The sequence below is a fragment of the Diabrotica undecimpunctata genome, chromosome 9, assembly GCF_040954645.1.
Source record: "Diabrotica undecimpunctata isolate CICGRU chromosome 9, icDiaUnde3, whole genome shotgun sequence".
NCBI classification, from domain to species: domain Eukaryota; kingdom Metazoa; phylum Arthropoda; class Insecta; order Coleoptera; family Chrysomelidae; genus Diabrotica; species Diabrotica undecimpunctata.
The window spans coordinates 44314023-44333041 of NC_092811.1; the positions used below are offsets into that span (position 1 = coordinate 44314023).

General features: G+C 33.3%; 1 protein-coding gene across 1 annotated transcript in view; it reads right to left on the reverse strand.

Moving 5' to 3' along the window:
• Positions 1 to 12696, reverse strand: part of LOC140449443 (perlucin-like) — a 61867-nt gene extending 49171 nt beyond the window's left edge. Inside the window, exon 1 of the mRNA XM_072542617.1 lies at positions 12557 to 12696. Within this exon, the coding sequence (XP_072398718.1) occupies positions 12557 to 12647 (91 nt within the window). The 5' untranslated portion in view covers positions 12648 to 12696. The remainder of the gene's footprint in view (positions 1 to 12556) is intronic.
• Positions 12697 to 19019: the final 6323 nt, after the last annotated feature.

Here is a 19019-nt window from a genome sequence, read left to right on the forward strand (position 1 = left end):
TAGACAAAAAAAACACACATATTTGTGATTTCTGCCTCGATGGCTAATTTTATCCCGTTATCCTAATATCAGGTATTAGGAACATTTTTTTTGTCGGTCTAAATTTACCGTTTGTTATAAAAATTGTAAATTTTATTTTCGTTCAATAAATGATTCTCTAGTCTATTACTTGTTCTGCCCTAAAATATTTATAAAATTGACGTATTAAAACTAATATTAGGGTTCAAAAAAAAGTATCCGATATAAGGGCACTTTACTGTACCATTTTTAAAGTTTATTTTGCGACCTGCAGTACAATATAAATACTTTATATCTTGCCATTGAAAATATGAATAGAAATGTACAATGTACATGTAAAAATTATTTTATTAGTCGTCATTATTACCAGATATAAATTCTGCAGCAAAATACATATTTTCCGCACCTTCATCACCTTAGTGAACCTAACGTTTTCCAGCAATAATAATTCTAAAATGAATAAGCACACGTGTATTAAGATAGAATTAGGAAAAGCACCGGACAGGTAGGGACAAAAATAGGGAAGTAAGTGATTCCCAGTAAAAAAAACACATATTTTTGTATGACCCACACAAAAATCAGGGAAGCACCTTCTTCTTCTTAAAGTGCCTATCCGTCTGGATGTTGGCGATCATCACGGCTATCTTTACTTTGTTTATTGCAGCGCGGAACAGTTCAGTGGTAGTCGTGTTATACCACTTTCGTAAATTTTGAAGCCAGGAAATGCGTCATCTTCCCGGTCCTTTCTTACCATTTACCTTCCCTTGGAGAATCAGCTGAAGAAGGCCGTAACGTTCTTGATTTCTCATTACATGTCCTAGATATTCCAACTTTTTAGTTTTGACGGTCATGAGAATTTCACATTCGTATACAACCCAGGATATACGTAAGATGCACCTATAACACCACATTTGGAAAGCTTCGAGCCGATTCATAGATGCAACAGTCAGTGTCCACGCTTCCATTCCGTAGAGTAGAACTGTGAATATGTAGCAGTTCAATAGACGGCACCTTAATAGAATACACCTTAATAGTATAAGTAATATATATAGTAATATATAATATATAGTAATATATATATATAGTAATATATAATATATAGTAATATATATAATAATAATAAAAGCACCCTAATAGTAGAAAATACGTTACAGAACACTGCAGTCTTAAGAAACGTTTTAGTATTAAAAAAATATCAAAATTAACAACAAAAATGGAAAAGATATGCCCAAATAATATATAATAAATAGGGTCACTGGTAATCCCCATGGTATTACGAGTGTGAGTTTTTAATTTTTTAGCAAAATTATGCAAGCTACAAAAAATGGGCTTCGACTAAACATAGAAATCAACATATTAGGAAAAGTCAAAATTTTTTAATAATTATAAGTAAAAAATTTCAGGAGTAAAACACTTTCAAGTTATACGCATGGGGTTTCTAGTGATTTCGTGGTATTGTGAGGGTTAAAGAACTCTACATAAGCCTACGAAATGTGTACAATGAAATAACAAAGAACATCGGGTAACCTAAGACTAAAAATAACCTTCAGTCATCTATAAATTATACAAACAACACATCAAGTACATAAACAATCACAAAAAATTATCTTAATGGATTAACACATAATTATATAAGGTCGTTTACGTTATAACTTTACATTATTTATGTCGACTTCTAAAAATAAACATGAACATGATCAAAATATTCACTTTTTACAAATTAAGTATAATAAAGGAATGAATTTTGCATAAAAAAAAGAAATGTACGTGCTGATTACATTTTTAATAATAAAAAAGGTTGTTGAATTAAGTGTTCTAGTAATAAAAACTAATGACTTTAAAGAAAATGTATTGAAAAGGTACAAACTAAGAGAAAATGGCAGTCAAATATATTTCAGTCCGAGTTTTGCTTATTTGGTCAAGGTTAATTGAAGAAATTTTTGCATACAGTTGCACTACATTGTTTTTACACAGCAGTGTGTCAATTATGGCACAGTTCTCGGGTAATCTTATCTGGTTTTCTTGGGATATTCCGCATCTTACCTGCTTATTAAGTTGATTTGGTTTGCCATATGGAACATTTTCTCCTAGAATAGCAGCAATTGAAAGGCGCAACCTACTGGGCAGGTATAGCACAGGTCAAGACTTGACGAATTCTGTCTGCATGCTCAGTTCGTTCTGGCTTAAATGTTCAAGTCTGGACCCACCCTGAGAAAGGCAAATACTGTAAAAACCAATGAATTCAATATCGATATCCTTTTCAACATAGTTCTGGAAAAGGCCGTTAGAGACGTCAAAATAGATAATAGAAGAAATATGTCTAATATATCATCACAAATTACAGCCTAAGCGGGTGATCTAGATCTAATTGCCCGTAAAACACGCAAGCTAGGAGAAATGTATACCACTTGTTCAAATGCCTCAAAAAATTGGGCGTGAATGCTGCTGAATAATGCTATGGATGTGATAACCAGATTACGTAAGCATTAACTATTCTAATATTAAGTAATTGGTAGAAAATATCAACTGGCCACCATTTGGTTCTACGGCTAGTTGAATAATCAGTGCACTTTTCGTCAAGTGCATCTATTTCTCCTTTTGTTGCGTTATAAAATACCACAAAAGGAATAATTCTATTTAAAATTAACGACAAAGCACTATTCATAATTAACTATATGTCATGACAAATGACACATAGTATGTGCTCAATGACACATCGGTTTCAGCCTTTTGATAAAAAGAGTCAGCCATGTCCGTTTTAAATTTTTTAAAAGGTATTGATTTTACTTTTTTCTCAGCACAATAATGTTTATATACTAGGCAAGCGTTGACATCACACATATCTAATAGATATGTTAAAATACGCTACTACCATCGTGTAGCTCTACTAGGACTGCAGTATAATCCTACAAGAGAATTAGCTTTATCCACACCTCTAATGTGTCGGTTATACTGTTTTATGGCAGGGCAAGGAACATCAGCTTTTTATTGGGAATATTTATCATTTCGTTTTATATGAGCTAAAGGCTCGATTTCACAATAAGTAGTACCTAATAACACACATTTGATATCTTGTAATTTTACCAGAATTATCGTCTTATGAGAGTCCGATTTATAGACATAGGAGTCTCTAGGTCGCTTTTGTATAATTTTGTCAGCTTCTAATGGACAACCGGCAATTCTATCTGCTCTTAATGTTCCTAAGCTGTGAATTCCAAAATTAGTTTTTACAAATGAAAGCAATGGTAAACTGTAAAATAATTGTCAAAAAATACTACCGTCTGTTCTAGATTTGGAATTGTTTTGTTCAGCGCAACAACAATATAGGGACCTACTACTGCTATCTCATTTTATATACCTATTAATTCGTTAGAGGTACTTGCTAACTGATCAAACGTTAACGTACCTTGATAAGCTATGAAGTCTGTGAAGGTGCCAGACACAGTTTCTTTTGCATAAATTGGAACATATTGTCTAAGATTTTCTGCAAAGGTACGTTTGTAAGAAATCATAGTCTCATCCACAAAATATTGATTGCCAATGTATAACTTTTGACAATTTGTTTTAGTTTTTTCTATTGGGATCCTTATTTTGAAAAATAACTTTTTTGAAAAATAACACCAGAAAACTTTGGACCTGAGTTATGGTCGCTCAATATATCACTTTGAATATTAAAATCCAAATATAAATCAGAGTAATAACTGTGAACCATATTCACATCATATAAAAATCTTAATCAACGAAAAGAGAAAACTAAGAAAACAGTCGCAAACTTCCAGATCTCCTGAGAACAAAACTGAACTGAATAGGGCTACTCGTTTGCTTAAAAGAGAACTACACAAATACAAAGATCAAGGCATAAATGAATTTCTTGAAAGTCTCACTGCGACGGATGTCACAAATTACTCTATTTGGAAACTCTCTAAGAAACTGAAAAATCAGATTAAGCATGACGGTCCCATTAGAAATGAAGATGGCGATTGGGCCAAGGCCGATAAAGATAAAGCACAAGCATTCGCTAATCATCTCAGCCAAGTTTTTCAACCTCACTCCAGAACTATCTCAAAGGTAAAAGAAGAATTTATTCACAAGAACTTAGATGCACCCTACCAGATGTCACCTCCCATAGAAAATTTCAAAATTCACGAAATTAAAGAGATAGTTCTTCTTCTTCTTCTTTTTATATAGACATGACTCTGTATGTTTTTCAATGTGCCTCCAGTAAGTCGTCATTACATCATTTGCGTGGTCTACCTACTGATCGTCTTTCTATTAGGGAACCGTCTCTTGTCGTCTTTACTACTCTATTTGTTGTCATTCGGCTTATATGATCGTTCCATTCTACTCTTCTATTTCTTACCCAGTTTTTGATGTTCTCCACCTTGCATCTATGTCGTATATCTGTACTTCTAGCTCTGTCCCATAGTGTCTTACCATCAATTTTTCTAAGTGTTTTCATCTCTGTTGTTTCTAATATCCTTTTTGTTCTCTCTGTGTCAGGTCTTGTTTCTGCCGCGTATGTCATTATTGGTCTGATGACTGTTTTGTAAATTCTGCCTTTCGTTTCTTTCCCGATATTTTTATTTCTCCATATTGTTTTGTTTAGGCAGCCTGCGGCTCTGTTTGCTCTATTCACTTGATCTTCCACTTTGGTTTCGAGCTTTCCGTAGCTAGATAATGTGATGCCTAGATATTTAAACTCCATCACTTGTTCTAATATCTGACCTTCCAGCTCCAATTTACATCTTAGTAAATTTCCTGTTATAACCATGCATTTTGCCTTTGTTGGGGAAATTAACATGTTAAATTTTCTGGCGGTTATATTAAATTGGTGCAGCATACGTTGTAAATCATCTTCACTTTGAGAGAGTAGTATTGCGTCGTCTGCATAGCAGATTATTTTAAGTTGTTTTTCTCCCATTTGGTATCCTTTTTTAGTTCTTACTTTTTTTATTATTTCGTCCATAATCAGGTTGAACAATAGAGGACTCAGGGAATCTCCCTGTCTTATCCCATTGCCAACTTCAATAGGATCGGTTAGTTCTTCTTCTACTTTAACTTTTATTGTGTTGTTTTGGTAGATATTTTCGATCGTTTTGATTATTCTTAGAGGTATGTCCCGTGCATTCAGTAAGTGGATAACGTCTTTTAATTTGACCCGATCTTATGCCTTTTTAAGGTCCACGAAACATAGATATGCCGGTTTGTTGTATTCTAATGACTTCTCTTGAACTTGCCTCATTATAAATATAGTGTCGGTGCATGATCTTCCCGACCTAAAACCTTGTTGCTTTTTTAGATAGAAAGAGATAGTTTAACATCTCAATACTAAAAAAGCTCCAGGATATGATTTAATATCGGGAAAAATCTGCAAAAATTTACCCAAAGAAGGATTTCGGCTGGTTATGTACATATTTAACGCTATACTAAAGTTAGGCTATTTTCCGTCTTAATGGAAAATGGCACAAATTATTCTAATACCGAAACCAAATAAAGATCCACACGAACTATCATCTTATCGTCCAATCAGTTTGCTTCCCATTATCTCTAAGATATTTGAGAGGATACTCCTTCAACAACATGGAACAATTGAGCAGGTACATAAAGTTGCCGAAGTAGTAAGATATGCAATTGAAAAGAAAGAATACTGCACTGCAGCCTTTATGAGTGTCTCACAAGCATTTGATAAAGTATGGTATGAGGGGTTGCTATCTAAAATAAAAACTCACTTTCCTCATTCTCTGTATGCACTTTTGAGATCCTATCTTACCAATCGATATTTTTAGGTCAGATACAATGAAGCAGTATCAAACATATCTCCAATTCTATCGGGAGTACCTCAGGGGAGTATATTGGGACCAACTTTATACTTACTCTATACGGCAGATATTCCCACAAGAGTAAACGGCACAATTGCTACCTATGCAGATGATACTGTGATAATGGCTTCTAGCTCGGTTCCTGTTACAGCCTGTCAAAATTTACAAATTCATTTAAATGAACTAGAGAAATGGTTAAAACTGTGGCGAGTTAAAGTAAATAGCAGCAAATCAGCACATATATCATTTACTTTACGAAAAGAGAGTTTACCATCTGTGAGCATAAACAATACCATAATACCCAAAAAAAAGTGTTGTTAAATACTTGGGAGTACATTTTGACAGCCGACTAAATTGGGGAAAGCACATTTGGACAAAGCGACTGCAACTAGGATTAATATACAGGAAAATGTATTGGTTCAAGAACCAAAAATCCAAATTAAGTCTACACAATAAATTATTACTGTATAAATGTATTCTAAAGCTAGTTTGGACCTACGGTATACAGATATGGGGTACAGCATCTAATTATCACTTACTGAAACTTCAAATATGGTTTTCAAATATTGTTCTATTTTAGTACTTTTTAAGATCCGACTGTTTTCCAAAATCTGCCCACGCTAACCTTATTCTTCTGAAAATTTCGGCAGTTTATTTTTCTTTTTTAACTTTCATTATCTGTCCTAGGTAGATGTATTAGCTTACTGTGTATTACTTGGGAGTACATTTTGACAGCCGACTAAATTGGGGAAAGCACATTTGGACAAAGCGACTGCAACTAGGATTAATATACAGGAAAATGTATTGGTTGAAGAACCAAAAATTCAAATTAAGTCTACACAATAAATTATTACTGTATAAATGTATTCTAAAGCTAGTTTGGACCTACGGTATACAGATATGGGGTACGGCATCTAATTATCACTTACTGAAACTTCACATATGGTTTTCAAATATTGTTCTATTTTAGTACTTTTTAAGATCCGACTGTTTTCCAAAATCTGCCCACGCTAACCTTATTCTTCTGAAAATTTCGGCAGTTTATTTTTCTTTTCTAACTTTCATTATCTGTCCTAGGTAGATGTATTAGCTTTCTGTTTCTAAATTTATGTCGTTCAACGTTATTTCTCTAATGTTCGGTGTATTTGTCATTATTTTTGTTTTTTTCAAGTTCATCTTAAGACCTACTTTTTCCGAAGCTTAAAGTAGTTGCGTCATCATGGTCTGTAGTTCACCGAAACTTGTAGTGAATATTACAATGTTATCAGCGTATATCAAATGACTTAATTTTCTTCCATTAACATTTATTCCTTCATCTGCCCAGTTAATGACTTTGAACACGTCTTCCAGTCGAGGTGTGAATAGCTTTGGTGAGATAACATCTGCCTGGCGACACCTCCTCTGTTGATTGGTATAGCTTTGGTTTTCACATCTATTTGTATTTTCATTGTCATCATCAATTAGCCTATATTTGTCCACAGCTGAACGTAGGCCTCCCGTAAAATTTTCCACCTATTTCTATCTTGTGCTTCTTGCATCCAGTTTGTGGTGAGGCGCTTGATATCATCCGTCCATCTAGTCAGTGATCGTCCTCTGCTTCGATATGCCTCTTGCCTTGGTCGCCATTCCAGAATCTTTCTGGTTCATCTATCATCCGTTAATCTGGCAACATGTCCGGCCCAAGCCCATTTAGCCATGGCTATTTTTTCAACTGCATCTGTGACTCCTGTTCTTCTTCTTATTTCTAGGTTTGGTACTTTATCTCTGATGGTAATACCTAATATTGATCTTTCCATAGCGCGTTGTGTAACTCTTATTTTATCTATTGTTCTGTTTGTCAGAGTCAGTGTTTCTGCACCAAATGTAAGAACCGGTAAAACGCACTGGTTAAAAACCTTTCTTTTCAAACAAACTGGGATAACAGACTTGAAAATGTTATTTAATCTACCAAAGGTAGCCCATGTGAGACCTATCCTTCTTTGTATTTCACTTGTCTGATTATCTCGGCCTAAGTGAATCTCATGCCCTAGATATTTTTAAGCTATTACTTGATCGATGCTATGTCTCTCAATCAGAATTTTATCGCTGACTACAAGGTTGGTCATAAATTTTGTCTTTGAGGTGTTAATTTTAAGACCAATTGTTTTTGACACTTTATAGAGCGCGTGCAGCATTTTTGTAGCTTTATCAACTCTATCAGATATTAAAACGATGTCATTGGCAAATCTTAGGTGGTTCAGATCTTTTCCATTTATATTAATTCCCATGTTATCCTCTCGTTACATTTGCTTGAACATATAGTCAAGAACAGCTGTAAACAATTTAGGGGAGATAGTATCACCCTGTCTAATTCCACGTTCTATTCGCAACTTCTTGGTATCTTTATGAAGGCGGACACAAGCTGTACCAGTTTCGTAAATACTTTTAATCAATGCGATATAGCGGTAGTCAATGCGGCAGTCAGCCAATGCTCGAAGCATTTTATGATGATCAATAGTATCAAACGCCTTTCCATAATCTATGAATATAAGAAAGATAGGCTTGTTATACTCTGTACACTTTTCTATTAGCTTTTTATAACTTGTAGATGAATATTAGTTCCGTATCTGGAGCGGAACCCAGCCTGTTCACAAGGTAGGTAACTATCCAGTTTATTCTCAAGCCGTTTTAGTATTATCTTCATGAATAGTTAGTATGTATGGGAGAGCAAACTAATAGGTCTGTAGTTCTTTAGATCTGAAATGTCACCTTTTTGTGCATTATGGTTATTATTGCATTATGCCACTTGGAGGGGGTTATGCTTTTTGTTAAACTAGTATTGAACATCTTTTTCAATACATTTACTAACGTTCTTCCTCCTTCTTTGATTTGTTTAATGACTATCCCATCTTCTCCAGGTGATTTATTGTTTTTCATCTCCGAGAGAGCTGATTTTAATTCCTCTGTTGTAATATCTTGGATGTCCTCTGAGCCTACATTTTGAACTTTTGGTATTTGATTTTGATCAGGATCTGGAAGTTTTTCTCGCTTATACAATTCTGAGTAAAAAGCAATTTTTAAAATATCTTCTTTATTTGTTGTAGTTTCTCGTTTTGTTTTACAAATTTACAAATATTTTTCGATCCTTCAGTCATTTGTCGGCGCAGACAAATTTATTTACAAGACAAATTTGTTTACAAGAAAGCTACAATTTTCATTGTAGCTTTCTTGTAAATATTATATATAATAGGGATGGGAAAAACCGACCGGTTTTGACCGAAAACCGGTTTTTTTACATTGCAATAACCGGTTTTATCGGTTGTTTTTTTTTGTCCCGGTTATAACCGGTTTTTTATTTTTAAAGTAAAAACCGGTTATTAGGTTTTTACGGTGATTAGGATTAGGTTAGGTATTATTTTGGATCCCAATCATAATTATTATTCTCAAGTATTTATTCCAAACAAAACCATAATTCAAATTTTATTTTATTTTATAAATACAGAAGCAAACTGAAAGTGCAAACTCACATCAGCCAGAAACAAATTTTTTATAATATTTCGTTGAAAAGGTATTTGTAATCACAATATTTACATAAGAAGTGATCTGGTACATCATCTATTTTTCACACTTGACTCTTGACATTGAAAGTGGGTGAATGGCATTTTCTGATTACTAAAAGTAATGTTCTAACTATGAATATCAAATTAGGTACCGATTACGAATATGAATCTCCAAGGATTTCCCTAGGTTTTCAAAACGATACACCCATACAGGAAGTATTAAATGAGTTAAAATGTACCTATTATACAAATATACAAACGCGTTAAAAGTAATAAATGATAATTTTTTTTGATGGCAGTAAAAATAAAAGATGAATTGTATTATCCAATTTAGTAAAATATTTATGTTGATATTATTTTTTTTAAATCCCATTTGAAAGAATCTGGGAAATTTTTTATAAGTTGAAATGGTTGGGGTAACAGGACACAAAGAAACAGGAGAGAATCTCTCTCCTGTTGCCGACTAGAATGTAGCTTCGACTATTTTTTAAATAATTTTAAACTGTTTGTCCTTGTTTAGTGTAGTGTTATGTACAATTTTATGTTATTCTCCTGAAGATGCTCTAGGAGGCGAAAGTACTTGGGCAAGATTTAATTAATAAAACTGTGCTCGATATCTGCCTTTCATTTTATCAAATTTCATTTATTTGAGCATTTAACCTTATATCAATTTACATCCAATTTAGGCTCGGAGGTTAGGACGTACCTTACCGAAATCGGAAAACTTTCTCCTTCCTGCTCCTTCCAGAATGAAGAAGCCAAATTGAGTTTAAAATCAAACCCTCTTTGGTCTTAACACGATCTGGAGTTGGTGAACAGTGATTCCAGTTCAAGTTCTCAGGACACACGGATTTAAAGTTCTTTTCCAAATAAACTGACTCTATATCTGCAGCAGCCTTTGATGCTGAGATTAAGTGATCCGTTTTCACTCTGAAAGCAGAACAGAACCTGTATGCCAGGCTTGGCTTTTATAGCTAAAAATTACATGTCGTTGGTCAGAAGTTCGGTGGCATCAGAGAGACTGGTGTCATAATTGAATTATATTGTGTCAGATGAGAGAAGCCGCTTAACCGATCAACATATATATGAACGAGTTTTTCTCAATAGGCTTCATAAAAAATACTGGCCAACACAATGCTAAATCCATTTCATATAATATAACCTATTCGTAACCTGCTAACCTATATTTTTTACTTAAAATATTACTTAATTCTACTTTTATTGTATATTATTGCAATATGTATAATTAATCTTAATTAATTATATTTAATAATAATCAATAAATATATAATAATAATAATAAAATAATAAATAAATATAATAATTAATAGAATAAAATGGTTTTATTAAAAATTGTGTTTTATTTATATTGATATTAATGTTCTTTCGATAGTACCTTCTAATTTTGATCATATTGATATCGAGTCGAATGAAGTATTGCAAACTAATTTGCATTGTAAATGTAACTTTGTAACCTATTGGATTAAAAAAAACGAAAACCGGTTTTTGCAAAAACCGGATTTTTGGCCGGTTATAACCGCCAGGTTAAACCGTAAGCAAAAAACCGGTATAACCGAAAACCGGTGTTTTGTCAAAAACCGCCATCCCTAATATATAAGCATTGCCTGATTGCCTGCTCTACCGGTTGATAGCTATCGAGCTTCGACGTTAACCTGTTAGTTATTACTCTCATAAACAGTTTGTATATTTGGGACAGCTGGGAGATTGGCCTATAGTTTTTGAGATCTTCCCTGTCTCCCTTTTTGAAGAGAAGTATTGTCAAACTTTCATTCCAATCATCTGGGACTTTTCCTCTGTGAAAACATTCGTTGAAAAAAATTTTCAGTTCTTCGAGAATAATTTCACTCCCCTCTTTTAACATTTCTACAAGTATTCCATCTGGGCCCGAAGCCTTATTCTTCTTTAGTTGTGCCATAGCTTGTTTTATTTCGAAGGCTTCTATGTAAGGGAGTATTTCTGAGTTGACATTCGTTATCTTTCTCTTAAGATCTTCCTTTGCAGTGTTATCTGGGTTCTTGTTTAATATAATCATGACATAAACATAAATCACGGTAAAATGTTTGGGTAACTTTTCGGATTTTGTTCTCTTCTGTTTTTTCTTTTCCATCTTTATCCTTCAATGAGATTATTATAGGCTTTCTTTGGCACTGGAGTATGCGGTTAGGCAAATGCAAATAGAACGAGGAAATCTACTGACCAACCAAATGGTTCAACTGGCCGCTTATGCCGATGATATATGAGTAGAATATCAACAGGAGCACAGGAAACATACGCAGAGTTAAACACGCACAACAACAAAAACAAAATGCTAGGTCTGGAAATTAACACAGAAAAAGCAAAAATAATGATACAAACGAGAAGAAATATATTCCCACAAAACATTATACATGAAGATGACATTGAAACGGTTGGAACGTTTTATATACCTGGGAGTAGAAATATATGCCAACGGATCAGAAAATGGGGAAATATGGAAGAGAATAACGCAGGCAAAAAGAGCTTATTTTGCCCTATCCCATATATTTCGGTCTAAAAATGTCCACCGAAATACAAAGATGAGAATCTATAAAACCTTAATTCGACCAATAGCATGCTATGGCAATGAATCATGGGTCCTGAAAGAAATATCCAAAAGCACCTGTGAGTGAAAACGAAATCTTCAGAAATCGATACAACAACGAGCTTTATCAACTTTATAAGAAAGCACCACTGTCAGACTTAATTAGAATATAAAGATTACAATGGACCGGATATGTGATAAGAATGGGAGAGAATAGACTACCTATCCTTCCAAGGATAAAGCCAAGAAAGTGTTGGAAAGACATAGTAAACAGCGACTCACAAACCCTTTTAGGAGTCTGTGTATGGAGAAGATCAGCCACAGACAAGCAGGGGTGGAGGCAAAAATTAAAGGAGGCCAAGGGTCGATTTGGAGTGTGGTGCCGCAGAAGAAGAAGAAGTCTCTAGAACAACGAATCATTTTCGGACATATATTTATACAGCAAACTGATTAGTTTTTCATGTAAAATCACTACCTTGTAATAAATACGACAAACATGTAAGTTTGTCGCAGTTATTTACTAACACCCTGTATGTCTATATAAAACTTTATAAACTTGTTATAGAAAATAAACCATTGTTTATAATTTTTGCACTTACCTTTCGTTAACACATAATTAACTGATTCTGCACTATTCATCACACCATTGAATAATATCGCAATTAATACAACTACAATTTGTTTTGTCATGCTGTGGAAAAGAAATTAACTACGTTAGCTTACGAAATTTACAACAAATTTGGAATACATGCATCACATATGTATTTATAGTATAACTTGAAGATAACATTGTAAGTATACAGGAAGATCCTATGTTTGTATTAATAACATAATTGCTTTTTCACAGAAAACTATTAATACTGTGTACCTCCATTGAAAGATATATTTTTTAATTATATCAAATTAATGTGTCTCGACATCTTTGGTCAATGAAACAGGAGCAAAGGTTTACCCCAGTACAGAGTTATGAGTATTTATATTACAGATACATAAGCGGTTAAAGAATAACAATGTTATGTAAATGATGTCTTGTTAAATAATTTTGTAGTCTTTAAGAAATCTGCTCTTGTGTCGGCTTGAACAGTTTAGAAGTTGTGCTGAAGAGTATGCTTGACAATACAGAATGTCCCTGACGTTGATAGGAATATCGTAGCCGTGGGAGCATAACTGTTGGTATGTAGAGGACATAAGATAACCGTGTGTCGAACGTGTGTGTCCTATCCTTAATTTTCGTATTGATTTTATATCTTCTTGAAGCTGTACATTGGAGATGGATAAGTTAGATGCTTTTTTTGCAGCGTTGTCAGCTATCTCATTTCCTTGGATGCCGATATGAGAAGGCTCCCACATTGTTATTTAAGTCTCTCGGGATGTGTGGAGATGGTCTAATCCTACTATTTTTTGCACTTAATGATGTTAAAAATTTTGAATAAAATCCTTTATAAAAAGGTATATAAAAAACCCAGTTGGGCTATGTTGCATTGACAAAACGTTTTCGGAATAAATATTCCATCATCAGTGTCCTAAAATAGTATTTAACCACTTAATTAAAAAGAACATGAAAAGATTTAAGTTTTGACTAAGGTTAATGTAAAAGTGTGGTTAATACTTACAAGTTAATACATGGATGTAGCCACTAAATATGTGGGTAAAAACCCTTTAAAAATTATTAAATAAGATTTGATCTACATTATGTCTAATTTACAGTTAAGATGTTAAAGTTACCGTTGGATTGGTAACAGGACGACATATGACTCTACATTAGTTGCGAGTCCTGAGACGGTATGTCTACGAGGACTTTGTCAAAGCAACTGATTGAAATGACAATTTTGGCAGGTTAAGACGGAAGTTATGACAGAGCAGTCAGTGTAACTGTATATGTCTATTTAAGACAGAAGCCAACGTTGTTTAAAAATTGTGAAAGTTGAAATAAAATGAAATTATAACAGTATCAACCATCAATGTTATTGTTTTAAATTATGTATGTGAAATGAAATTGTGGTGAGAAAATTATGTGATTATAGTTAGGCAACCAACTATACAGTGTCGAGTGGTGTGATGAAAAGATTCTTATATAAGGCCCTTTATGTTTTAATAACATTTGGTACCTGGAAAATGGAAACTAGACACTGGTGGAAAGTTGGGTTCTTGAAAAAATATTGAAATTGATATATTTAATATGTGAGGATGTTGTTCAATGAATGAAATAAAACTATTATGATATAAAGTTCATGTAAAGATTAACTTACAACTCAATTATATTAGGCCCTGTATGTCAAAAAACAACATTTGGTACCTGGAAAATGTAAAACTTCTTGAGTTGTAAGTTCATGAATATGAATATCTGATTGGATGTTGACAAACTGAGTGAAGTAGTTATATTTTGTGTGTTGACTAGTATGAAATGGACAAAATTTGATGGTTGAAAGTGGTTTTGTAATATATTGGTCGTAAAGTACTTAACTTATAACTTGAGGACAAGCCCTATCTGTTATAAAGCAACACTAGGTACATAAGAAGATAAAATATTTAATTTAATATATGGTATACAGCCAAATACAGGAACTTTGTTTCCTTGTGGATTATAATGATGTTAATTAAAAACATTTTCTAACAAATGAAATGCGGATAAGAAATCGGTACACAGAGCCACACTTTGACCATTGCCAAAAAGAAATTCGAGATCTTTTAAAACACTTAATAGTTCTTCGGAAAACAGACTACAATAATTGATGGTTATATGCTATATCTGTAGTAACAGCACCGATAACTTCATCTACTTTTCGGGATGCATCGGTACCTTATCATAGAGGAATGTATCTACAGTATCCTTAGAAGCTTGTCGAAAAATGATATGATTTGTTTGTTGATTATTAAATTTACAGAATTAGAGAAAAGTGTCTATAAAGAAAAGTGTTCCACACCAAGGCGTGATTCTGATTTTATAATGTTTGAAATAATTTTGTGTCTTGGCATAAGGGATGTTGGATCTGTGGGATTGAAAGTATACATATGGGTGAGTTTACGAGTTCAGGTATTGGTGTCGTCGGAAGATTAAACACTGGGTTTGTGGAATCCGATGAAATTGTGCTAGCATAATATAAGGGTAGTTGCTGCCTTTGAAGATAAAGGAAGAGTTAATGAGATTTACCAATAGAGACTTTCAGCGGAGCTGGATTGAAATGCTCCTAAGCATATTTGGAGGGAAGTATTGTAAACAGAGTTTAACGATTTTTATAAATGATTTATGTGGACCAGTAAGCTATACAGCCATAGTCTATTTTTTATTGGAACATAGCTCGATATATTTTAAGCAGTAAACTTTCCTCGGTACTTCATTGATGGTGTGATAATGTCGTTAATAGACTCATTCTGCTTAAAATGTTTATTTCATCGATGTGATAATGCTAGATGAGTTGGTTATCGACAGTCCTAAAAACTTGTAATGATTAATTAACTTTAAGTTTACTCCGTTTAGTGATATGTTGGGTATTTCTAAGCTGTTGTATCTTTTAGTGAATTTAATTATCTTAACTATTGAAAGAGAACCTGAAGCCGGTTCTCTCGGATCATGTAGTAAGTGACTCGATAGAATTTTGTAATAAAGATTAGGTTGTAACTGTGAATTTTCCTTGGTAGTATACTATAAAGTCTGCGCCTAGGGCAACTTTAACGGGAGATTTTATATGAGAGCAAATATCATTGATGGCTAGGAGAAAAAGGGCAGAAATCAAAGTAGAACCTTGGTTACACCATTTTAAGTGACATATCTGTCGGATAATATGTCATTAACTGTGATTCTAAAATTCATATTACATAAAAAGATGTTTATAAAGCATCATACGTTGCCCTTAAGATTATTTTCTATAAGTTTTTTAAGGACGAACTTACATATTGTATCGAACAATAAAAATTATTTTCATTATTATGCGATTACGTCTTACTTGGTGGCCATACCATTTACAATATATTTATATTTGCAGAATCACTAAATTATCAGTGGTGCTTGGACTGTGTCTAAAACCTGATTGAGCAGGGTTGGGGATATTGTTTTTTTCTATATACCAAAAGATACCAAAATTCTAGATACCAAATCAAATTAATAATGCTTCTTGATCATTTTTTTAAATAATTTGCAAATAATACGTGTTAGATATATATGTCCAAAGGTCTGAACGAGTTTGGAAAGTTCTAAAGAGAACTGTCTCTTTAATAGGGAATATAATGGACCCCTTCCATTTATAAGGAAATTCTTCTCTGGACCAGATTATATTGTACATTTAAAGCAATTTATTTATAGTTTGTTTTATGGAGATATTTAAGGAAAATTCAGGGGATGCCATTAGAGCCAGCAGGTGAGTTTTTTGTTGTCAATAGAGCTAGAGACAATTCATGTTTATAAAAGGGTAAGTTTATCGAGTTAGAGATGACGTTAGTTTTACCACTTGGGATATTAGCCCTTTACTGGTATCGTCGGGTCATTTTGTAACCAACCGGATATATTTCTCTTCGTATTTTGTTCGCACAAGTCCTATGTAGTCCCCAATTAGTCCTCAGAAAAATGAAGAATTCATGTTAAAAATATTAAAGTTATACTTTCTTTACAAAAACAACAAATAAAACGTTTTTGATGTTTGTATTCAAAAATTTGTTAAATCTTCCTATAGTGGATATATAGTGGTTTAAGTTTGGAAGAATTTTATTGTTTTTTCTTTATTTAAAAGTACAAACGATTCTTATTCCGATTTTTTTCTTCTTTCTTGTCTTATTGTTATAACCTTTGTCCATAAAATTTGTACAATTTTCAGTGACAATAAAGCATAAAGCAAAAAATTAGTTTTAGAGCATTATAATAAATATAGTCTAGAGATGGGAATGCTGTAAATCTTAATTCCTATGGTCAACAAAACAATGTCGTTATCTGTATATATATATATATATATATATATACACACAACGCAAAAGTCTAGGGATATTTTTATAAATAGACGTATTTTGTTTATCTGTAATTAACTTAAAAAAAAGAAATACAAAATTTGTAGTTTAAATTGTTGTTTAATATGTCAAAAACCATAAATTGCAAAAAACAGAAAATTGAAGCAAAAAAAAATATATTGCAAATCACCCATCTTTCACATACCACCATAAAATGTCAAAAATACGAAATTTAAACTTAAAATAAAGTATGGCCACCACGTTGGTTTATCACAGCTCTACATCTACTGTTCATGCTCCGAATCACATTGTTAATGTCTGTTTGAAGTAGTTGTGTCCATTGTTCTCTCAGAAGCTCTTTTAATTGAAATTCATTGTAGATATTGCCCATATGTGGAGTAATTCTTCGTTGGAGCATGTCCCATACATGCTCAATGGGATTCAAGTCCGGTGATTGTGCTGGCCACGGCAATACATCAATACCCTCATTATCCAACCAGTTTGTTACAATATGCGCAACATGTGGCCGAGCGTTATCGTGCACAAAGTAAAAATTTTCTCCAACAACAGCAGCAAACGGGCGCACAACAGGTTCAAGAATAGTGTCCAAATATTGCTGACTTGTGAGAAAGCCACGTGGGAAAATGAGGTCAGTTCTTCCGTCAATCATGATTCCGCCCCATACCATTAATGTACTACCTCTGTATGCATACACTTCTTGAAGATGTCATAATCGTTCTCCATTTCCGAGTCATCTCCATACTCTTGTCCGACGAGAATCTGGATGAAATCCATATCTAGACTCGTCACTAAACAAAACTGTGGCCCAGCCATTGTCAGTCCAATTCTGAAACTCTTGAAATCAGGTTAATCTTGCAGCGCGATTACCTCTAGATAGAGGTGGACATCTCAGTAGTCGCCGACTACGAAGATTGGCTTCATGGAGACGATTCCTCACAGTACTGCTGCTAATTGTTACATTATGTGCAAGATGTAATTCATTAACCAACTCGGTTGCTGTGATTTTTGGCTGCCTTCTGGCATTTAAAATTAAATATCGGTCTTGAGCAACGGTTGTAGAGCGACCACGTCTTGGATGTTGCTCGGCTGGACTCCCAGTGTCTCTAAACCGACGTCACAAACGACTTACGACGCTTTGGGAGACACCCAGCTGGTCAGTAACTTGAGTTTGTCGCATACCAGCTTGAAGGAGGCTCACGGCTCTATTCATCTCGTCCAACGTTAAATGTTGTCGTTGCATGGTAAAAAGACAATATCTTTAACTCGCCTATTAAGCAAGAATGGTATAAAGTGACTAAAATTAAAAACAAACAAAACATAAAAATGTCGATTTTTTTGTCCCTTATAAAAAACATTCTAAAACACGTATTGCTATCAGTTTTACAATTTTTTTTTTGATAAGAAGTGAATGTCTGTATCAACAATTATAGTACAAGCAAATTTATACGGTCATGAAATTTCTGTCATTGGTATTGTCAAATTATTATAATATCCTTAGACTTTTGCGTTTTATATATATATATATATATATATATATATATATATATATATATATATATATATATTGTTAATAAATTAATAAGGGTAAATACAATATAAAGTTATGTTATATACTGCGCGGCATAGGTTAAGGATCTGGCCAATATAATCGTAATGGTACTTCATTTTGTTGTGTAAGTAAACAATTAAAAATTATTATGGTTAAAAAAAAATGAAAATTTGACAGCTTATAAAGATAATCGGACCAAAAAAAATCATTTTAAGTATTGACAAAGCATCCTGTGCAGCCATTTGAAAATGACCTGTGTTCTCTCAAATGAGATAAACAAATATAATTGTTTAAAAACTAATTGACCGATTGTGCCCATCTTTCACAAATGTGGCAACTACATAAAAACTTACATTATGAAATGAGTTTTAAATGTTTTTTTGTTTATTTTAATTATTATGAGCAATTAAAGAACATGCTTACGTTCGGGTTTTATTTTGCAATACCTTTTTTGTTGATAAACATTTTTTAATTTAGAAAATCTCATTTGGAAGAGAAAGTATTTTCAAAAAAGTCGTCTGTTGAACGTTTTTATCTAGAATGAGTAGTTTTTTGCC